This window comes from Channa argus, chromosome 7, assembly GCF_033026475.1.
Source record: "Channa argus isolate prfri chromosome 7, Channa argus male v1.0, whole genome shotgun sequence".
In the NCBI taxonomy this organism is placed as follows: Eukaryota; Metazoa; Chordata; class Actinopteri; order Anabantiformes; family Channidae; genus Channa; species Channa argus.
In genome coordinates, this window is record NC_090203.1 from 21,255,506 (window position 1) to 21,278,715 (window position 23,210).

The 23,210-nt window shown below is 41.0% G+C and overlaps 2 protein-coding genes across 3 annotated transcripts; both read left to right on the forward strand.

Annotated features, from left to right (window-relative positions):
- Positions 1-252: 252 nt before the first annotated feature.
- On the forward strand, positions 253-8,072 carry coq3 (coenzyme Q3 methyltransferase). Its single transcript, XM_067511208.1, has 6 exons — positions 253-528; positions 913-1,050; positions 2,768-2,867; positions 5,724-5,981; positions 6,745-6,904; positions 7,497-8,072. The coding sequence occupies exons 1-6, from the start codon at positions 338-340 to the stop codon at positions 7,682-7,684; spliced, it is 1,035 nt and encodes a 344-aa protein (XP_067367309.1). The 5' UTR covers positions 253-337; the 3' UTR covers positions 7,685-8,072.
- Positions 8,073-8,508: 436 nt separating this feature from the next.
- Positions 8,509-21,802, forward strand: faxcb (failed axon connections homolog, metaxin like GST domain containing b). 2 transcript variants are annotated; one of them, XM_067511207.1, is made up of 7 exons: positions 8,509-8,791; positions 9,987-10,108; positions 12,485-12,620; positions 13,400-13,596; positions 16,274-16,491; positions 17,614-17,730; positions 18,514-21,802. In XM_067511207.1, exons 2-7 carry the CDS (start codon positions 10,002-10,004, stop codon positions 18,834-18,836), a joined length of 1,098 nt encoding a protein of 365 aa, XP_067367308.1. In that variant the 5' UTR covers positions 8,509-8,791; positions 9,987-10,001; the 3' UTR covers positions 18,837-21,802. The 2 variants fall into 2 exon arrangements, with proteins under 2 accessions (XP_067367308.1, XP_067367307.1); XM_067511206.1 differs by lacking the exon at positions 8,509-8,791 and having other exon boundaries at positions 8,882-10,108.
- The last annotated feature ends 1,408 nt before the right edge of the window (positions 21,803-23,210 follow it).

Below are 23,210 nucleotides of genomic sequence, written 5' to 3' on the forward strand. Positions count from 1 at the left end.
TACACAAGAAATACTTGAAGCAGGTCAGAATGACTTGTGCAATTGACATCACAGACGTCTTTGCCCCTCCCCCCCCCAAAAAAAAGACGTAAATTTAATAAAAATATTAATTAATCCATAGGTTCATTAATAGAATTCTTTACCACACTAAGATGACATGAACTGAAAGACTTGTAGACCTCACAAACTGCTTGTTTGTCGTCGGGAACATGTGCCCGACTATTAGGAACTGAAGTACGAACGCCGTTTCTGCCCGGGCGAAATAGATAAGAGCGCTAGGTCAAACTGACTAATGTAGGATAGTGAACATAGCGCCAGGTTGAAAAACTCTAGTGACATGTTCTCACGTACGTGTGGTCGCCTGGTGTTAGGCCTGTTCGTGCGTAAACAGAGCGCTGGATACAGGGCGCCCCACAAAGCTGCGGCTCGGAGCGGGTCCAGCTCGACTGCGTTTTGTAAACAGCGGGCGCCCTTGCTGCAGAGGAGCACCTGTGTGGAGATGAAGCAACATGTACCCTATCAAATCAGGTACTGCAGCATCAAAAGGGCTTTTGAAAGACACCAGTACCACGCAGACCTCAGCACTGTCAATTGGGCCAAGTTGTAAAAACAAGTGGAAGTAGAATTCGACGTGTCTTGGGCTTAGCACCAGGTTTCATTACTGGAAGATTACGGAGTTAAAACCCCTACAGGACTTGGTTTGAGTGTCTAATATCAATGTAGCATCGCTTGGCCAGTTAGAAAAAAAGAAAAGTCCAGGGGGACCTGTTTGGAAAATGATAAAATTTGAAAAACCAAATGAAAAATGTTTTAACATTATTTGAAAAGCTGATAACTATGATCCAATCATCATTGTCCCTTATGGTCAATGTTATATTGTTATGCATACCTATTCGTGTATTCTATTTGCAGTACTAAGTCAGCCTCACGTAGCACAGTGGACCCTGATGAGTTGAAGAAGTTCTGGTCACTGGCCAGCAAGTGGTGGGATGAACGAGGAGAGTTTGCAGCTCTTCATGCCATGAACGACCTGAGGGTGCCTTTTATACGGTGTGTAGCTGTACAGAGCATACATACATACAGTCATTCCATTTTTAATGCAAAAGTGTCACGTGTAAGTCACTGTCAACATAGGTGAGTGATGGGCAGAGGTGTCAAACAGTTGTGTGAAATGCAACCTGAGGCAGTCTTGTGGCGTATGAGAGTGAAGAAGACATCAGGGATTTACTGAAGCAACAGAAATGCACAGTGACAGAATTCCTTCACACTGCAACACATTTTCAGCCAATGGGATTTCAGGCACCCCCACCTACATATGTGCATGTTTTAGGCTCTGGCTGTGGCTGCAGCTGCTTTGATGGATAAGATCTGCTGTTGGGGCTCTGCTTGATAATCATTACATTACCCATAGACATAAGAACCCGTTGCTGCCATCCCCTTCCCCCTCTGTGGTTCTTTTGGTGGTGATGGGAGTTTATGGTGACAGTATGACAGATCCAATGCCAGTGTATATCAGTGTGGTTGACTTGCCTGATGTGACTCCTCCCTCAGGCTGTGTCTAAATGAGACGCAGCAGCACTGCTGCTACTATTGCCGCTGTACCTTCAGACTCTAACAGTCTTACTATGATAATTGTTTTTTGTTTTCTTTGTTTAAAGCTCTGTCTGAATTCCCAGTGTTGTTAAACATTGTTGAACTTACATTATGCATACTGTGCCATTGCTTTCATTCAATTTTCACAACAATTTCTATTTGGAAAAGTCATTATATGAAATTAAGTTGGTGCAGAATTAACTAATTAAATAATGCCCTTCTAGGAAAGTCCAGAGTCTGATTTGACGCTACAGTAAATCCTACACTGAAAAGACAATCTGTGACAGTGTTTTTTTATTTTGGACACCAAATAATTTGCTCATTTGTTAATTTAATCATCTCAAACTAAGTAAGCTGCAGTATAACTGAAATGCCTGACATTATACAGCATCAAACCATCATACAGACTTATTTTCATATACAATGTTTAACAGAAAAACTACCTTCTTATTTTGAAGTGCTGCCCCCTATGATATGCCAGAATACATAGACGCTCAAGCAGATGCACAAGTGTATAGAGCAGTAACTACTTAAATACTTGAATTACTTTATTATACTTGGGTTGCCATTGGCAGTGGAATTTATTTTATTATTATTTTTATTTTAATTATTTTATTTTATTGCTACAGTGTGAAAGTAATTAATGAAGATACATAGTAGTTCACCATTCTAATAATGGATTATGAATTATGGATGGATTGTTATTCTACTCTGACTGTGGTAAGTTGCTTTTTTCATCTTCTCTCTGTGTTGCAGTGAAGAGCTAGTTAGGTGCCGTCAACCAACACCTAATCTTGTTTGCTTGAATGCTCTTGTACCTTAGCAGAGCTTTAATGAGGAAGGCGCATCCCCTGGTTTACCCTGTTCTGCATGTTTATTGCCTGAGGCCAAAAGACATCACACAGAGTGTGAGGAGCAAGGTTAGGAGGAATCTGTAGCCAATGGATAATTTGTGGGTGTTCGCTAACTGCCACTGTAGCTCACTGTGAAATGGGGGTGGGGATGACAGTGGATGGTGTGGGCACAATGCAAAGAGATTCTTTAGGTCTTTTTCCTCCCATTCACTTATTTACTTTAAGCAGCATTTGGTAGAATGTAAACCTTCACATTCCTTTTTGCTTCAGATTATTATAATATAATCTGATATTTTGCCTGCTCATATTTACATCTACAGGGATAATTTGCTGAATGTGCACAGAGCTCATTATCATGGGAAGCCACTAGCAGGACTTAAAATCTTGGATGTCGGCTGTGGAGGAGGCCTGCTCACAGAGGTAAAATAGTGTGTGTGTGTGTGAGAGAGGGAGAGAGACTAGGGTAGACAAATGCCTTTCTCCCTATAAATTCTGTCTAGTCCCAATTAGTACAATTGCTGCCTTTCATGTCACATGAATCTGCTTGAGTGTGAAATTCTGCTTTCACATACATACCAGTGTCCAAGAAAACCTTTAAACGTCAGAACATTTTTTATTGTCTTTTGATTTGACTGGTCACAGTGTGGTGGATTAGACAGTTGGTTGTTTACAGTTTGTCATCTGTTTGTTAGTGTTGATATCTGGGCAGTGAGGACAGAACTACTGTCTCGACCTTCATTTCAACGGAGAACATACCAGCCGTGTCTTGTGATCTGGGAAGACAAAATCAGTTCCTATCACATAGGCTGTCACATTGAGACAAAGACGTGCACACAACAAAAATCCTTAAAAAGTGGCTGTCAAGATTTAAACTGTATTCGTGTCTCTGGGTGTCATCTCATTGTCTTTCCATCAGTAGGAATCACCCGTGGGAGGATGGAGGTCAGCCCCTGGGCAAGCAGGGCTCTTCACACAGGCTTGTGTGTTTTAGCTTTTGTCCAGGAGAGGGCACTGTAGTATCCAGCCAACCCCTTAATATTTATAAGAATAATGTTTATTGCTACACTAGACCCATTTCTGAAAAATGAACTGTGCGTGAAGCCAGGTCGGAAGTTTTTATGTTGCTAAAAATGTATAATTGGTTTTAGAGTGATAGTTTAATACTATATTGTAATGTTATTATCGTTTATGTTCAGTCAATCTTTATCAACATAGTGCTTTAAAAACAACACGGAGTTGACCAAAGTGCTTTACAACAAATACACAGAAAATCTAAGCAAGCAATTTACAAAAAACATAAATACAAAAAAAGTAAAATAAAAACAATATGATTAAATTAATAATTTATTACATTTAAAAGTTTTTAAGTAGATATGTTTAAAAACATACAAATATGTCCTCTCTCAGAAGCCACCTTGAACAAATGCATCTTGGATGTAAAACATGCCAAATCTGTAATGGAGCGGATGTCAGGTGGGAATTCCACAGTTTTGGAGCAGCAACAGCAAATGCACGATCTCCCCACCTTCTACACCTGAATTTTGGAACTTCTAAAAGAAGTTTATCAGATGTCCAAAGTACTATGTGTACTATTGTTTGCAAAGAACTATGCATTCACCTAAGTAGAGCAGGGCTAGATTATCAAGAGCTTTAAAAACAAACAGTACCAGTTTAAAATCGAGGACAGGGTTAGATGGAGGTACATGATTCGCTGTGGCGACCCCTGAAAGGGAACAGCCGAAAGGAAAAGAAGAAGAAGAAGAAGGCCAGTTTAAAATCAACTGGAAGCCAATGGAGCGAGTAAAGAATAGGAGTTATGTGTCCACATTGGGGGTCTTGGTTAAAAGTCGAGCAGCAGCATTTTGAACCAGGCGAGATCGTTAAAGACTGATCGACTCTGACATAAAGTGCATTGCAATAATCCAATCTTGAGCTGATAAAGGAATGAATTCCCTTTTCAAGATCTTTTTGAGATAAGAATGGCTTAACTTTTGCCAGGAGGTGAAGCTGAAAAAAACCTTTCTTTTACAACAGAATTAATCTTTTTATCAAATCTTAGGTCACAGTCAAAAATCACCCCCAGAGTCTTTACTGATGTTCTAAGATAAGTGGCTAGACTGCCAAGAGCAAGCTTTACGCCACTATCCTTAACAGATACTTTGTCTTACTCTCATTCAAGTTAGGGATGTTTTGAGACAGCCAGTACTATGTCTAGATCTAAAGCCAGATTGGAGTTTCTCAAACGTTATTATTTTCCAGAAAAGACGGTAATTGATTAAAAAAAAACCTTTGCCTTTTCTTGAACTTTTGAGAGAAAGGGAAAATGAGACACAGGTCTAATATACAACTGAGTTATCAAGGTGAGGCTTTTTAAGAAGTGGCATTATTACTGCATTCTTAAAAACATCTGCCAGGAGACAGTTGTTTATAAATGTAAGCAGACATGGCCCTACTTTTAAAAGCTTAGCTGGAACAACATCCAAAGGGCAATGGGTCGGATTCCTGTGCCTCACCATCTGAGTAAGAGCTAGGAGAGAAACAGGCTCAAACTGCTGAAATACAACAGAGCATGTGGGAGTAGCAGACAAGTCAAGAGTAACATTATTTTCCTCTTGTCTAACTGTGGCTATTTTCTCAATAAAATGATTATGAAACGTATCACAGGTAGCTTTTGGTACATCTGTCAGCACGGATTAATTACAGAATTTATGGTGAGGACAGTTATTAATAAGACAGGATAAATATTGAAATTTAGCAGCTGTCCGACAAAGAGTCCCTCAGAATATCCAGAGATACATGTAATTTGTCCTTCCACCTCCGTTCAGATTGACTGCAGCGCTGCTTGAGAGTGCGTCTGGTGTCATTCAACCAAAGTTCTATTCTTGATTTTGAAGATTTTCACCCTTTTAAAGGGCCAACAGAGTCCAGAATAGCGGCGCAGGTAGAGTTAAAAGAAGAGATAAAATCCTCTAAGTGAGAAACCAACCCCCCCGTCAGCAAAGTCTCCAGCAGTTGATGATGTCACCCTCAAAATCTTACCTAAGTATGTTTACAATTCGACTCCGGGTTGTATGTGCTTTACACATCATGGAGCTGTGATTGATAACCAGAAATTGTGGGGAAGCCACACTTGCAGTCTGAAAAACATGACTACATTTTACAGCAAATTGTAAGTGATCATTCCTAGTAACAGATTTTTGCTCTTTGTTTCAGAAATAAAAATGCTGTACAGTATTTACAGTATGTACTTTTAATTTTACTCTATTTACTCCACAGCCCCTTGGTCGCCTGGGAGCTACTGTGTTGGGAATAGATCCAGTAGAAGACAGCATTGGAACAGCCCGGCTGCATGCGCTTTATGACCCAGAGCTTCGTGAAAGTGTCTCCTACCAGGCCTGCACCTTGGAAGAGCTCACGGCAGAAGTGGAGGGAGTAGGGGAGGAGCAGCAGTTTGATGCTGTTGTAGCATCAGAAGTGGTGGAGCATCTGGCTGACCTGGAAACATTTGCCTTCTGCTGCAGCCGCGTACTGAAGGTGTGTGTGTGTGTGTGTGTGTGTGTGTGTGTGTGAGTGTGTGTGAGTGTGTGTGTGTCCTCCAGCTGTTACCTCACGTTTACATATCTCTGCATCAATACAGTGTTTATCTGAGCATACGCTGATTTTGTTATGTTTGCTGTGTTTACAGGTTAGAATGTATGTAAGGGTGTGTGTGTGTGAGGGTGTGTGTTTGTGTTTCGTATTGATGCCTGACAGGCCTAAGTGAAAGCTGCACATCAATAGTGAGACCATGTGATCATAATCTCCTAGGTCAGTGGGCCAGAGGAGTTGAGTGGGGGAAAAAGTCAGCCCAATTTTCTTTTAATGCAAGTGCTTTTGGTTTTAGTACAACTGAGTTTCTTTCTCCCAAATCTCTCACTTCTGCCCTTTGACTGAAATTTTTTTTAAATATATATATTTTTAGGGCACCTATGCATTAATTTAAATTCTTGTATTGTTTGCTTTCATTTTATAGTGGTGCTGCCCTCTAATGCCTTTTTTTTCGGTCTCCTCTGCCCCCTCCTCTTCTTTTAAAAGAAGGACTCTAATATTGCAGTATTTATCAGAATAAGAGCCTAGTCATAGTAAAAATGCATGAGCATATGCTGATATGCATATGGTGTTGATTTCAGAAGAAAGAAATCGTGGTTGTTGTGATTATACAGCAGGTGCTGTAACTAATTAGTAGCAAAATATATATTGTAAAGCAAAAGCTGAGTCTTTCCTACTTAATGGAGCAAAACATTTTCTGTTTGTGCAGCAAGGTGGCTCACTCTTCATCACCACTATCAATAAAACCAACGTGTCATACTTGCTGGGTGTTGTTGTAGCCGAGCAGCTTCTGCGCATTGTTCCCAGTGGGACACACGACTGGGAAAAGTTCATCAGTCCAGTGGAGTTGGAGCGCCTCCTGGAGTCAAGTAAGTCTTCTAATTCCCGCATGGGCAAAAGATTATGCATATGATAACATGATTTCTCTTTTAAATAAAGAAAAGCACACAGTGTTAATCAGAACAGATGTTCTGTAAGATTATAAATGAATAATGAAAACACGCTGTCGGCATGCTTTCAAAACTGTTTTTCATTGTAGCAGTTTAGGGGCGACATGCCAGTAGATGTCTTTTAATAACTCCAGGAGTAATAAAACTGTTTGCTCCTAAAGCAATAAACTATACGTTTTGGAGAGAGAGAGAGAGATATTATAATTTATATGAAGCAGAAGATGGGAATTTTATCATTTCTTGACTGCATATTTTGAATTTTATGTTGGTGTCCTTTCAATAAATACAACTTCTGCTCACTGCTGTATCTTATGGTCTGTTATGTATATTGAAGAGTTGGTCTTATAATTACACTTTTTTTACTGTAGAGACTGAGATTCAGTGATCATTAACTAACATTAGCAACACTCTCATTTAATTGTTTTATGCCTTGTTGAAAATGTATGAAAAAAAATGCCAAATACAAAAGTCTTTGGACTTTAACTCCTCCAATTGCTTAATTCTTTATCAGATGGTTTGTTGGTGCAGTCTGTACAAGGAATGTTGTACAACCCAGTGTCACAAAACTGGAGTTGGACCAACAGCACCGCCATCAACTACGCCCTGCATGCTGTCAAACTGGGTGATGATCCCCAACCCGACCAGAGTGAGGAAACCACGTCTGGACCAGAGAACCACAATACAGCCAAACACAGCTGAGGAAAAAGATGGGAGAACAAGTCAGAACGTGGAAAAAGTGTCAAATAAATTTGTGTGTGGCCCCAGCTTCACAGGGGCCAGCTGTGATAGAGCACGTGAGACTGAAGGTATTAAATAAAAGAGATAGAGACAGCCTTAAAATGCAATTCAAGATGTACAACTCACTTACTGATTTGCATTGAGAGCAAGTCTGCAAGTCTTTGCTTTGCTATGATCCAGAATGTTGGTTTAAGTAACATCTAGTGTTTGATGAGCTTTGGAAGGCAACTGTGGCTCCTCTAATGATGACGTTTAGTAGAGTTTGTGATTATGTTCACATTCAATGTTTTGAGGAGATAAATCGGTGGGTACAGTTGAATGAAAAATAAAAATATTTATTTGGCCTTGACTGCTAACACTTATAGAAGTAGTTTCTACACACACACACAAGGACATTGTCACATACTGTGGGATTATAGTGGGTCTCGTGTGGAAGCATTATGTAATACAAATTATGCCCTTGGCAAAGAAGTCAGGATTGCATGATGTTCTTAAAAAGACCAACAACTAGGCTGTGAGGTGGGCAGACCTAATAGTTTTGTAATGTATGTAGCACTTCAATACACTCAGAAATTCAGAGGCTCTTGATGAGCATCAGCGTTTCCAAAGCAAAGACTGTAAGTCAATGTATAGAAGTTCGAAGTGTATAAGCCCGATGATGATAACCAGTGTATTTGTATACGTTTCCCTCCCAAACACATTTCAAATATGTCCAGATACAAGAAATTATTACTCGAAGGCTATACCAGTAGTAGTATAGTCGTAAACGTGTATATTAACAGCCCTGCTGTAAGGCGCGCTCTGTAAAACCGCGGGAGTGCGCCCCGCAGTAGCAATGGCTGCAGCGAGGACTTCGATGCACATCACGGTGCCAAAAGTTCAGTGTGGCAGATTGTCACCGGTTGACAGACAGGAGATTGATGTACGCTACAGCTGTAGGAGCTTTACGAAATCTTTGGTCGAAGTTGTCTCCACCACACGCCATGCTGGACGCACAGACCGACAACACAGCTGGTAGATGCATTCGTCAAGGTGAACGTCGTCTTACACCTCAGAAGTTGCTCCAGAGTGAGTAAAACCTTCCGCCTCTGGCCGCATTCACATAGTTGTTGTGTTTATACTTTATGTGATTTAATGACAGGCGTACAACAGGTGATCGTTTGGATGAATTTAAAGTATTTTGAAGTACATAACAAAAATGATGACAAGCTCACAAGTTTACTCTTCTGCCGAGTTATTAGTTTTTGCAGAGCACAGCAAATCCACTAAAGCTTGTGTCTGCTTACACACGCAGATTATGTCCTCTGATTACGGCGGTTTATCGTCATGTTGTGTTGGCCAGTAGCCTTTGTGTTCATCATCTACTGGTTTCACTGGGATGCAGGGAGCTCGTGAGGGCGGGGTGACTCCACTGAGACAAAACAATAGGGCTGCTGCGTCAAGCTGCAAGTCTTTAACACATCGCCAGCTGAAATTGCTCTTTTTCTCCTATAAAAGTAAAAGACTCAACGAGCTGTTATAATTCTTTCTTTTAAGAAACAGTTGTATTTATTATGGTCACTTGGCTACAATGATTAATAAATATAGTATAAAATTGTACACCTAACTATAGAATTTCCAAGATAACCAATAGAAGAAGCAACCAACAGTTTATTAATACAAACAATAGGCCTATTTGTAGCCATTATTGTGGTTTGATCTTATTGACGTATACATTCTGTGCTTAAGTAGTTTGAAATACTTTTACTGGTTGACTTGTGCAAGAATGATTTAATAGTGTTTGGTAAAGCAAAGTAAAATGTCAATATTGTTTAATAAATATTGAATGAGTCAACTTCACGCTGCAACACAGCCCAAGCAGTAGGAATTATTTTGAAATCTTTGACCGGAAGTGAGACTGCAAAGTGAGTCGCTTGGTTTCTAAAACCTGCAAGGCAAGGCGAAGTGGGTGCAAGGCATCATCCCGGGGAGTGGGAGTAGAGATGTTTACTCCTTCCTGATTCCTGGAGGACTATTAGCAGCCACCCCGCCAACATGCCGTAGACAGTCCGCTGGCCGATTGGGTGAAGCCTAACGGCGACTGCAGCAGGAAGGAAGCGGGGTGGCTGTAACCGAGGGAGGGAGGATGTACTGGGCTGCTGGCTTCGCCTCCTCCCGGCCGTGTGTGGTTGAACTCGGGCGGAATCACAGCCTGCCCCTCGGGCTGTGCGCTTCCGAGCAGCAGCAGTCTTTGTATGGCTATATCATCGCCTTCCCTTTGCAGGACTACGGAGGCATCATGTCGATTCTGGGCTCGGACTCCTGGTGGAAGAAGACCCTGTACATCACCGGGGGGGCCCTGCTGGCTGCTGCAGCCTACCTACTGCATGAACTGCTTGCAATCAGGTAGGGAATCACTGCAGGCACTGTCCGTTTACTATCATCAGCTGTTTTTATTTAATAAGTGACTGATCAGTGTCATTGTAATGAGCGGTGATAAAGCCACGGATGTGCTTTGCTGAGGTTTCAGTGCATGATTACTCCTTCCAAGGACGCGACATCAGGTGGTTAAAAAAATAAATAAAAACGAGTCACGCGTCCGTTCCCGTGCCAGCTCCGTCGCCACCTGAGCGTGTACAAACCAAGCGCTCCCAGGGCGCTGCATTGTGACAAGCTGCGACCTTTACTGAATTCTGCCATTAGATCCACAGCTGCTGCTGCCTAGAAATAACACGACAACAACTCTATATCTGCGGCCGTACTTTCCAGAAACAAAAAGACGGGTGAATTGGATTTGTTCTGTCCCTGTGATGTAAAAGCGATTAACCCAGAGCTGTTGTTAGTGCAAGCAATTCATGCCAGGCGGGGAGTACATCCTGTAACAGTGGCCTGCTATTTTGTGCCTTTACCGCTCCCCCTCCCCCTATGGTAATCTGCGTAACCGTGCATTCCGTGCAGAAACGCTGCTGCTGCTGCTGCTGAATCACGTGCAGGCGACTGAGGCTGGAGCCGCAGCATGTCAGCGTCATCTGTTTATGCCATGTGATGTGTTGTTGGCACCGGCGGCATCTCTGCTAAAGCAGAGCTTTTATTCTCCGTCCTAATGTTCGGAGAGCGCTTTAAGTGGCTGTTCGGGGAGACAAAGTGGACAGAGACATAAAAGAAAACACAGGATGTATGAGACCGATCAGGTGTAATAATGGAGCGCATTCTAAACAATTTCAGCACCACGTGACTGTGGACAGCGACTGCACAATAATAAAGTCTATGGACACTGTATTGGCCACTGTACACTGAGCAGTTGTCTTTTAGGAAACTTATGACAACAACTTTAAACTGAAAGGCCCCACTGCTGTTTGCTTATAACTACTATCAAACTACAAAATAATCACAAAAGAGTTTTTCTTCTCAAATATGTAGCTTTTCTCTGAACTCATATAAATAAACGTTGTTAATACACCAAATAAAGAATTACATCAGGCTTTGTGTGCTATAAGCCACTAAGGCTCAGTTTTAAAATGTAGCATAGTAACCAGCAGGCCACTGAACAGTAACATTAAATCACTCAAATTTCAAGAGCACTGGCCTGTCAGAAAAAACGATGCCAAACTGACCAGACAGGGTGTGTCTGTGGGCCTGGAAAATAATGCTAATGCCTCATTGTAAAGTGTCCTTTCGCCTCTTCCTGTGAGCTGCACAAAGAACATCTGGTGAAAAACAGTTTTGAAATTGTAGATGATTAAAACTTTGATTCTAAAGATTTAGCAGGTCATGTTTGAGTGTTAGAGAAATGATTCTGTGGAGAGATCATGATCACTATGTATCATCTCGAATAATAAAATGTTTTGTTTGGAGCCCAATCTGGTGATAGTACTACTGGAATATTCTGTATCGCTCTTAACATGCATAGTGCCACAACTGCTACAGGGATAACAGGACCTCACATCCACAGAAATCCAGATAAAAAAGACAGAGGAAGTTCGGTTCAATCACATAAATTCCCTTGAGGTTAAACAGCACACAGTGTGGCTGCAGCTGTGGAGAGGGATAGGAAATCCCCAGCACTGTGGTGACTTATAGATGGGGCAGTGTGATCAATCCTTCAATCAATCATTTCCAATCATTTCCAATCATGTCCAATCAATTCCATTTACCAAAAGTACTTCTGACCTAAGTAGGCATCTGCCGGCAACAACAGTATTTTCCATCTATGATGTTAAAGGACAATCCACATTAATAAATATAATACCTTGGGTAAATGGGATAATTTTGATTATCTAAACATAACCAAACATTAACAGGTAAATATAGGAAATTGTTTTTTTTTTTTTTTTTTAACAAAGTGACAACAGTGACAGGTATCACAAAACAGCCTATAATTAAACCCAGACAACAAAATGCAGGTCTTTACAAGGCTGTTGTTCAAGCTTTAATAACGAACAACCACATGAGTCACTGCAATTTAAAAGTGGGCCGTTGTGTTCAAAACAGAGGACACAGAGGCTGCTTTATCCCAGGAAGGTTCATAGAAGCCTGAAGCAATATAATGTCTTAAAATACAGGTATTAGCTTTGGCTTTGTTAGGTCGGACGGCAAAAAAATCAAAAATAAATAATAATAATAACAATAATTACCACCGTTAAGAATGTATTTGAAAATATAAATACTGATCGTGTTTGCTTGTCCTGTGCCACTAGGAAAATATGTAGACCAGACGTAGACTAGTCCAAATGAGTTTATTTACTGCAAATGTTATTTTCTTCATCTGTGTTCTCTGTGTAGGAAGGAGCAAGAGCTGGACTCTAAAGATGCCATCATCCTCCACCAGTTCTCCAGGCCAAAGAATGGCGTGCCCAGCCTCTCACCCTTTTGCCTCAAAATAGAGACCTACCTGCGCATGGTGGATCTGCCCTACCAGGTGATGTTCGGCAGACTCAAAGCCACAGAGGGGAAATTGCAAATGTTTGGTTTCTGCAGAGATCATCTGGTTTTCAAACAGCTTGACCTGTACTGTGATGTTTTTTTATTCTGTTAGTGATTCTGTAGTTCCTTTAGTCAGCCCAACCATCAATACCCAGTTTCTTCAATATGTGTTTCAAGCAACACTGATGCTGCAGCTCCTGCTAGAAATGTGAAATACATTACATCCTGAGCACCAGCAAATTTTCTTGTGTATTTCCAAAATGCAAATCCGTCACTGAAGCTACCATGCTCCTGGCTAATGAGAAGTATGTTAACATCTGCTTCTACATTGAGTTCAAAACTGCCTAAGCACAAATTCCTTTAAAATTATTATTGATCTTGCATCACGAAAACCTAGAAGAATGATTGTTATTGTGTGTTTGTTGTTGTTGTTTTGATTGTTTGTTTGTTTTTTGGAGACATTTTTAAGAATCATTACATTTTTACAACACTGAAATGACCCATGGATCCCAAAGCTGTTGGTCTTCACATAGAAAAACAGCAGTTGAGTAAAACTCTCATCAACTGATCTCCAAGTTTTCTACAGCCAAAGAAAAAACTCCGAAATGAAAAACACTACTTGAAAAGGATTGACGAGTACAATTTGACGTATTAGTGTAAAAAAAAAAAAGAAGAGAAAACATTACAAAACAAATCAAAGATTATTATTATTTTCACTTAAACAAACACAGAATCATGCTTATTCACATAGAAATCTTCTTTTTCTTTTTCCAGAATTACTTTGATGGGAAACTGTCGCCACAGGGAAAGATGCCCTGGATTGAGTACAACTATGAGAAGGCTTCGGGGTCAGAGTTCATCGTGGACTTTCTGGAGGAAAAGCTGGGTGTCAACCTCAACAAGAACCTCACCCCACAGGAGAGAGCTGTGTCCCGAGCTGTGAGCAAAATGGTGGAGGAACACCTCTACTGGTAAGCAGCTCATTTCTAGGAGGCTTTAGTTGCTGCAGCTTTCTTTCAGTCTTCATTGATTTGAAAGAAAAATTAGCTTGAAGGCTTAAATTAAGCATTTTCTGTCTTCAGCATGTACAGTACGTTTAATCTCAGATACACCAAACACCAAAGATCAGCTCATACTTTTTTATAAGCCATCCATCACTGTAGTGAGTCACTCCAATGCCTCTGGGTGAGACACACATCGCTGCTAGGAAATCGTTTACCACTTCTCTCATGCCCATAGAGGCTAAGAGTGTTTTCCATTACCTGGAAGATCCATTTTTCACACTCCACCCCATCATACACACACACAAATACACACTAACACAGTTTGCTTTTATTTGGAATGGGGGTAAACACAGGACATTGGGTGGGTAACCTGATGTTAAAATGCTGTATTTTTAAAGAAGTTGAGTTAAAGCATCTGTGCATTGCAAGCAGGGAGTCCTAACATTTCTCAAAGGACATTCACATAGCCCACATTACTCATCCCTCCCCCTCTCGTCGTGTCACCTCCCCTCTCTCCTTTCTCTGCTCCTCCACCCTCGGCCATGTTTAGACCTACATGTAGACCTATTGGCTGAATTATTTATGTCAAGCAAAGGTAGTGTGGCAGCTTGTTGCTCACTGTGTGTCCAGACTGGCAGCAGCAAGTGTAGATTATACACACAGCCCTGTCTCAGTGAGGATGCCTTACAGTTACTTTACATGTCACACAAACCACTGATTATAATCATAATAACATCACAAAAATGATTTATTAAATTAATTAACAGAATTTTAAATTCACTTGAGTCCGTGTTGGCTTTGGATTTTAATCTGAACATTACATTCCCTGTGTCTTAACAGCTCTATCAACTGTAGTCCTGTTATTTTTTGAAACGTCCTTCTCTTTTTTTTATTACTTTTAAGTTCTATTAACAACTTATTGTTTAATTAAAGTGAATTAAACAGAGCCATATTTGATGTTTGTATAAAACCAACAGTAACAATTTGCCATTGTAATTTGCTTCAGGAATAAATTATTTTCTGGGTAACTGCTCTGAAACTCGTTAGTTTTTCTTTTTGTTTTTAATCTGCAAACAAAAAATTTTATATGTTTATGGGATCTCAGATAATGTAACAGGAAGTTGTGTGTGGCAACTGGACAGTCACCAGGCCCAGAGGTAACATAAGACAGATGCTTTAATTCAGTTGAGTGAGCTTTCATATATGTTAGCGTGATCCAGATGTCCACATGCAGGCTGAAGAGGCCCCTTTACAGTTGTATCTTAGCTGATGATTACTAGCAGAAATATGACATGACACATTTAGCCTTTATAATAAGCTCAGCAGGAGAAGCAGTTTGCATTTGTAGGTGATTTGAGAAAGTGCGTGTTTGTAAGGATGTAGCAGCTTAATCCTGTTAGTGTCTACACGCAAAAGCAGCTTGGCCAGAAAAATCATCAAAGAGACCGAACTGAATTAGAGAATTACATCTACGTTATTAGTAACCTGGGATAAAGTGGTTGTCCTGTGTTCTGTCATTTCCCAAATCATTTAATAAATCTACTATATGATGGCCACAAAGGAAATGCAGATAAGTAGGAACCAAATTCAAGAGAGATTTTGAAGCTCTAGGTTTGGCTTGTTTGAACATGAAACCCACATCTGTCTCTTGCTGTGAAACACATGTTTACTTAATGTCAAGATGACCCATGTAGCTGCCCAGGTTTGCTTATTTTACATTTGCCATGAAGCACTAAACTAAGAAAGCACACAGTACAGTAATAAGGTTTTTGGTCACCTTTTCTCTTCTAACCTACTTCTCAACAAGAGGCACTGGCCCTAGTCCTTTTCCTATGTACATAACATGCTGAGAGTTTGATGAGTTGAATATATTGCGTTGTCCTCAGGCACTGAGCTGAGAGCACTGTAGCAGATGAATGGGCACTGGGACGGATGTGGTGGTGCACTTTATTGATTTGTGCAGGATTAATTGTCAGACAGTTGGGGCGACTGTGGTGCAGGAGGTAGAGCAGCCATCCACCAATCCCCCAGTTGCTGGTGCAGTGCATAGGGGCTTACTATCATACTATCATTGTGATGGCACTGAAAAAACATTGCACACTTTTCCTCCTTTTCTTATTTTGTTTTTCTTTTAATTAACTTTCTAGTGTAGTTCTTAGCTTGCCTTTTAAACTCACATTCAAACCGATAGATAATTTAGAGTGAACAGTTAACCTAACATGCATGTGTTTGGACTGTGGGATGAAATCGCAGCACCTAGAAGAAAACAACACGAGCACAGGAAGAATATGCAAACTGCACAGAAAGGCCAGAGCCGGCCAGGGATACAAACCAAGGTCTTTCTAGCTGTGAGGTGGCAGCACTAAGCACTCCACCACCGTGCTGCCCTAGAAATGCAGGACCCGAGTGGAGACAGCAGTGTAATGTTAGATGTTTTACTAAAGTCACCAGAAAACGAGAAAACCTAAAGGCAGAACAAGAATAGAGGACTGCTAGGGTTCCAACACGGCTCTTTGAGACTCTTAGTGAACCTCAGGTGTTGCTCTGATTCATTCTGGGTAAAAATAGGCCCATTACTGCTGACACTGTTAAGTAATCAACGTTACATTAGCGTGACGTGTTCTATTTTGTGTGTTTTTTGCAGGACAATAGCCTACTGTCAGTGGGTGGACAACCTGGAGGAAACCCAGAAGCTTCTGGCAATGAGCGGCCCTCTCAGCGACACTCTGAAATGGATGCTGAGCCACCTGAACGGCGGCATGGTACGCAGGGAAATGTATGGCCATGGCATTGGGCGCTTTTCCAAAGAGGAGGTGTATGCCCTGATGGAGAAGGACATGAGGACACTGGCCACACTGCTGGGTATGATAGTAAGCATTGTTTGCATGTGTGCGAGTTGGATAAGCATTCGTGCAGCCTCCAAAGCTTTGCCATTAAAATGTAATCCATTAGAAATACCCGGTGTGTGGAAAGGGATTATTAAACTCTCTTATATAATCTGAAAAAATAGTTCGATTTTTTTAACTTGGGTTAATAAAATTACATGGACTTGTTGCTATGAATCCGCTGACAGTTCAGTTTCTTTTAGAAAACCACTGTTTTTAAAAGCATATGGTTATATATGCTGCATAAAATCATCATCACCTTGTCTAGAAGTCAGCCCCAGAGATAAAATAAGAGTGTTCATACGGAAACAAAGAGTCAGATGCTGCAAAGAAAAGTGGTTTGCATTGATCTGTTTATGCCATTTCAATGTACGAATGCTGGCTGTAAAACGGAAAGTCATTCCCACAGTCAGTGCATCAGTACACTCTGCAAACATATGGCCTATCTTTTAATGCCGAAGTGCAGCTCTTCCAGCTTCAGGATGCATGTAGTTCATTGAGAAGGGCATTTTCTGCAGTGGCAGGAAAAGATGAGAACATTTATTTACATTTTCAAGGATACTAATGCTTAATATTGACTGTGCTTCATAGTCTGTGTCCTGTATTACTTAATTAGCAGTATGAGAAGGTGCCTTATGTATTGTAACATTTATTCACTAGTTTGTATAGATGCATATCATTATAGATGCAAAGCAGCATATTTGACTTTTTTCATGAAAGGAATTAGAATATTCTGACTACTTAATTTGGTAACCAGCACTACCTTATTGACACTCATGCTGTTCAGCTGAAAGAAACCATCATTACTACATGTGATCCTTTTAAACACCTTTTCATAAGTTCTCTCAGTCACACCAGGAGGAAAACTCTTTAGAAAGAATTGTAAATCCATCCAATTTGTCCAGCACTTTGGCTAATGGAATACCTGCAAAACTCTTTTGAATGTAGGTGATGTTGAACAAAGTAAACCTAAAATCCCATCAGAGTGATGGCAACGTCATTTAGATCATTGCATTTTGCTCAGTGTACAGCCTTTAATATGTGAATGCATTATTTTCCCACCTGTAAAAGTATTTTCTCACTCTTCTCTGTCCTGTAGGAGATAAGAAATACTTCATGGGCTCTAAGATATCAACATTAGATGCTACAGTGTTTGGGCATCTAGCCCAGGCTATGTGGACCCTACCTGGGACACGACCGGAGCAACTAATCAAAGGTCAGTGAATCTGTCACTCACACACAGGAGAAGGAGAAGAGTTTAATAACTTCTAAATCATCTCCATGTGTTTACTGTAGATGCTTCTTTATTTAGATATTTAAGTCCCTATTTTAGATTCTAGTTCCCTCTGCTGCTTTTTCATATCTTTCGGTTCCAGCCACTGGATGGCAGTGGTGTTCTACTTCACTGCTCTGTCCCCCAGGCTTTTATTGTTGTTTCACATCTGGCAGGGAACAAAATCAGAACTATTAACTATTTAATAGTATATAATAGTAGTATATAGTAGTATATAATAGTATAGTATATAATAGTAACTATTAATTATATTTGTTAATTAATTATCTCCCAAAAAGTGGCGGCTGTAGCTCAGCTGGCAAAGGCAGTCATCGACGGACCACAGGGTCAGTGGTTCTATCCTCGGTCCCTGGGCAAGACACTGAACCCCCAACAGCCCATTTCCCTCCCCAGTGCCGGTCCAAGCCCGGTAGAAATTGGGGTCCGGCGTAAAGAACTGTGCCAAATCAACATGCGGACAAACGATCCGCTGTGGCGACCCTGAACTCACGGGATAAGCCGAAAGGACAAAAATAAATAATTAATTATCTCCCAAAAGAAGAATCTCTGTCATCGCTTTGATATGTAGTTATGATGAAAGAGCTTGTAGGACAGGGAAACTCGTAAAGTCTCGTAAAGTAACACGTATGTCTTGTCAGTAAGCATTTGTGATACCTCATGCTGCTGCTATAATACATGCTCATGTTCTATCTGGTGTCTTAACAGGAGAGCTGATCAACTTGGCCATGTTCTGCGAGCGTATGCGGAGAAGGTTCTGGCCTGAGTGGTTTGTGGAGGTGGAGGACCTTTACTACGATGGTGACAGTGAGAGCAGTGGCAGTGGTGGCTCCCCTACGGGTCTGCTGGACTTTGGCCTCTTCTCCAGGACTAACACTCTGGAAGACAGTGATGCAAGCAGCCAGTCAGCGGGACACACGCACACACATTCCCCAGACTCTGACCACTCGCTCTTTGACTCCGATGTGGGCACGGGGTCTGACAATGACATCCAGCTTAAGGAGGATTTAATGCCAGACCTGGAGGTTTGACCTGAGAAAAGCAATGATTGACTTACAAGACTGAGACCGACAGAGCTGGAACAATCAGCACCACAGGCTGCTGTGTGGTTTTCTTTAGAGCCCGTCGAGACTAAAGTTCTTACAGCTGGTGAAACTCTTCCAGCTCTTCCACCTCCAACACCCAGTGTGTAACCACTTCCTGATGAACATACAGGGTGCTTATATACACACCTTATACAAAAGCTGAACGTCAAAACAAACATGCTACTGTACTGTTCATCCCTTCCCATAACATCATAACTGTCATAGTGACAGCTCCTCTTTGCCTTATTTGTCTCATGTTAAAATGAAGAAGCTGGTGTGGCAGGTTAACCGAACGGAAACATCTCAAGGAAGGTGCTGCGGCAACAGCAGAGTGCCGTAGACAAGACAGGTGGCATTTCACTTGCTATGAAATGATGCAACTAATCACCACTCTGCCATGTGTCTTAACACACAAACACATTCAAACATGGAGATTGATCGTGTGGCTAAAAGGGACAGCTGCTGTGTCTTGGCTCTTAACCATCCACGTGCTGAAGAGGAAGCACAGTTAACATCAAGTGCCACCTTGAGTGCTAGACTGATCCTCGTGTCATGTTCTTTATGCTACAGTATGTGGGAAGAATCTATATCAAAAAAAAAACATTGTATGTCTTCATTAGACCACCACCCTAGATCTTAAATAGAAGTCAGGATGAAAGTTTAGCAGATTTGTGCCTGTTTTATTTACTATTATTCATCTTATTTCTCTCCACTAAGTAATTATTTGCTTGCGATTTGTTATTGGTGGCTTGGAGTTTTTGGTTATTCATTTCATCAACCTTTAGGTCTTATTGAAGAGCTGTAGTTTTTATATTTGACAACTAGATGGCGACAACGGTCAGCCTGATACCTCCGTTGTGACACTGAGGTTCTGCTTTAACAAAGCAAATGATTTAGTCCTGAATTTTAATGGTGTGCTTTCCAAATATGTGTGTAGGTGTGATGTGCGAGTGCATGGCTACTTGCATAGCGCACCTGAGCACAGCAACAAATCAGCCTTAGCCCTCAGACTTGGAAATGGGTGACAATACTCTGCAACAGTTTTTGTTGTGATATAATTTATTATCAGTGCCACCTTACTGACATTGTTTTTGTTCTAACTGTGGTGTAAAATATATATTTTTGTTAATCTTTGCTTTCTTATTTCTCTGAAAGGTAAATGCTGTTTTGCACTAGTGGAAATTTATTTTTCACCTTATTTCAATGGGAGCAGTCTGCTGTGGAGGTGCAGAATGGACCAGACATATGGGAAACATAAATGTGTATATTATCAGTAGTTCAGCAATCATCGTGCGGTGATATCTTTGCAGAGATAGCTTACCAAACCAACAGAAGTGAATATTGCTAGGTGACAAATTCCGAGCACAAATAGACCAAATTGGATCAGCGAGTATTTCACGTCTGTCTGTCATGGGTCAACTTGGTGGAGGTGGCAATGCAGTGTGATGGCTGTAAAGAGACCATGGTGAATATGGATTAGAAGGAAAATAATTTCATTTAAATGACAAACTATTTATTCTCTTACCTGCAGTGGTATTGAGCTATGCAGATAGTTGACATTCTGTTTCTCCACAATTTGAGATTTCTGTCTCTGAGATCGCTGTCTTCATTCTAAGTCAGTACGAATAAATACAGTTTCACTTGTGGTGCCTACAGCATTGAATAATGATTTAACATTTCTCTCTAGTTCCTGTTAATGTGGATAATTTACAGAAACATCAGCATGACTGTTTATATCTATCAGATGTGTCTAATGTTCCAATATGTTTGTAGTCCAACCGTTGAGTTCAGACTACTACAGATAAAATACCTAGTCTTGAATTTTAAGCCAAAAGCAACAGTCCTAGCTCTTAGTAAGTGTGTGTGACTTTAGAGAACTAACAATGTACTGTTTGTTTCTATTATAGTCAATGTTTTTAGTTACATAAGGATTAAATTGCAATATGTAGCGATGAACCCACAGAGCATGATCACCTGACTCGACAGTTTTCCTGTATTCTAGCTTTTTTCAACTCCCTTTTTTGGGTTTTATGGCCTTCAGCATTACTGTTTTGGTTCATCCTCACAGCTCTAGATAACATTAGACGTCTTGTGAAACAAATCAGATAAAAAGTCACTCCATGTAACCTGCTCAGCATCAAAATACACACTGACAAATTTAGCAACTGGACGGTGAAGTAGTGGAGCACATAGGAGCTGAAGGACTAGAAATTTCCACCAGACAAGTGCTAAAAGAAAATATTTTACATTTATCAATTGTCTAAAAACACAAGCCAAATGAGTTGAAAGGTGAACATACTGTATGTTGTTTATATGCATATATACATTTTCAAATAAGTTCTTGCGGCTTTAATTGTCAATTTTCAATGCGGTGACTAGTACCAATAACCTTTCATTCACCTCTATTTTATTAGGGTGGAGACACAAACCAAAAGCAACTTTCTGCATGGCTACAGGATGTACCACTTGGGGTAACGGTAAAAATAGTAGCTTTTTGTAATATTGGTGGATGGACCCTTTAAAATGAAAAGCCTGAATAGCCGACTTAGTGACAGAAGGCCAGAGTTTGATCCTGTTACTTGGACTCTAGTAACAAACTTCTTCCATTATGTTGTCCTGTGGTTTGCATCCCGACCCGCCTCGGCCTGGGTTGTGTGCTTTTCAGTGGCCTCATCCAGTGCGGGCATCATATACAGTTGGACTGCTTTTATCAAGCCATATTAAAACTAGATGTCTTGTTAGTGGAACCACGTCATAGCATTACTGCTGTGGTAATGTAAATATTGTACGTGTGACAAATTGCACCATACTGTATGTACTGAACTGACTGATGACACTACCTACGGATGTGCATTCATAAAAACTGGAGCGACTGGATGATTTCAATAAAGAATAGCTGTGACAATTTTAAACACTGCGTTTTTATGGGTTTAATTTACAACCTTCATGTTTCCATTACATTTCTTAAAAGGTGTGCTGTTGTCAGGGCTGCTATTCTGCGCTGCACAGTGTTTTCTGTTGACTTGCATTGTCATGTCTTTGACCATGTTTTCTGAGTGTTATTTTTTATTATTTTTTTCAATCAGACTAATAAGTCACAATCATTCAGCTGTGGAGGGGGGCTGATTACGACTCTGCCAGCCACCGGAGCCAAGACAGTAGGAGAGAGGAGAGGAAGTGCAGGAACTGGAAGAGGAAATGTTTCAAGTGGGTGAGGGGGAAAAAAGTCCAGGGGGCAAAGGAGAAAGTTGAGCCAGAGCAAGAGCGATACTAACCAGGAGCAAGAAGGAAAAAGATGGATAAGGAGAAAGAGAAGGAGCAGGTGGTGTAAAGGGCAGAAGGGGTCAAGAGGCCAGAACTGAGGAGCAGAATGGATGAATGGAATTCCTCGGGGAGGAGGAAAAGAGGAAAAGAACATTTGAAGATTTTGGGGGGAAAGAGATGCATGGTTTAAGTTTAAGAGGAGAAAGGAGAAAGCTAGGGAAGGAATGGAAGTTGGTGTGGAGGAGAAAAAGTAGATGAGAAAATAACAGTAGGTATAATAGGAGAGAGAAGGGGAGGAGCGGAAATGGCTGGGCTGAGGGCCCGGGGAGAAGAAGCAAGGGCCACGGATCAGGAACCAGGCTCCCGGGGGATGGAGCAGGTGCAGGCTGCGAGCGAGGTCTTTGGGCCTGAAAAGGCTGCCAGAGCTTAAAACAATCTGCACTGCTCCTTTTTAGAATTTGGCTCTCTGAACAGCCCACCCTCCACACGGACTGTCTCTCTCCTCTCTCACACACTCTTTCTCTATGCTTAACAGATCAGCAATCCACAAAGAGGGGTAAACACACACGGAGCAAAATTAAAATCGGAACTCCCCTGGCACAGCAAAACAAATTAGAGCAAACAAATTACAGAGAGTCAACACACAAACAGTGGAGCATCTGTGGCTCTCTGGACTACTGGAGCTGGTGGCTACCTTCCACACCACCACCACCACCACCACCACCTTCCCAATAAACTCTGTCAGTCTTACACACTCAAACAAATCTCAGTTTAAAACAGTGTCTCTACAGTTTAAGGAACCTCTTTTTACAACTGCATATTAAAAATCACTGTCAGAAGATTTAAGGAGGCGTAAGCTAAATATAGATATACAGTAAACTCAATTACCAATTGATTTTCCTCTGTTATGTTCTTTGCAAACGGCTCCTTAATGTCTTGTCGTAGCTTACAGTAATTTTGTAAAACTCACACAGGGGAAGTGTAATCCTGAAGAGCACCTGGTAATGTTTTGTGGTGCTTACTTTAGTCACAATTTACAGTCATTAAAAACACATT

What these genes read in the sequence shown, in the direction of transcription:
- coq3 (XM_067511208.1), top strand. Translation starts at nt 338, where the DNA reads ATGTTCTCACGTACGTGTGGTCGCCTGGTGTTAGGCCTGTTCGTGCGT. An exon ending in CATGTACCCTATCAAATCAG is followed by an intron (nt 529 to 912) that starts GTACTGCAGCAT and finishes TTCTATTTGCAG; the next exon opens with TACTAAGTCAGCCTCACGTA. An exon ending in GAGGAGGCCTGCTCACAGAG is followed by an intron (nt 2,868 to 5,723) that starts GTAAAATAGTGT and finishes TTTACTCCACAG; the next exon opens with CCCCTTGGTCGCCTGGGAGC.
- faxcb (XM_067511206.1), top strand. Translation starts at nt 9,849, where the DNA reads ATGTACTGGGCTGCTGGCTTCGCCTCCTCCCGGCCGTGTGTGGTTGAA. An exon ending in CATGAACTGCTTGCAATCAG is followed by an intron (nt 10,109 to 12,484) that starts GTAGGGAATCAC and finishes TTCTCTGTGTAG; the next exon opens with GAAGGAGCAAGAGCTGGACT. An exon ending in ACCGGAGCAACTAATCAAAG is followed by an intron (nt 17,731 to 18,513) that starts GTCAGTGAATCT and finishes GTGTCTTAACAG; the next exon opens with GAGAGCTGATCAACTTGGCC.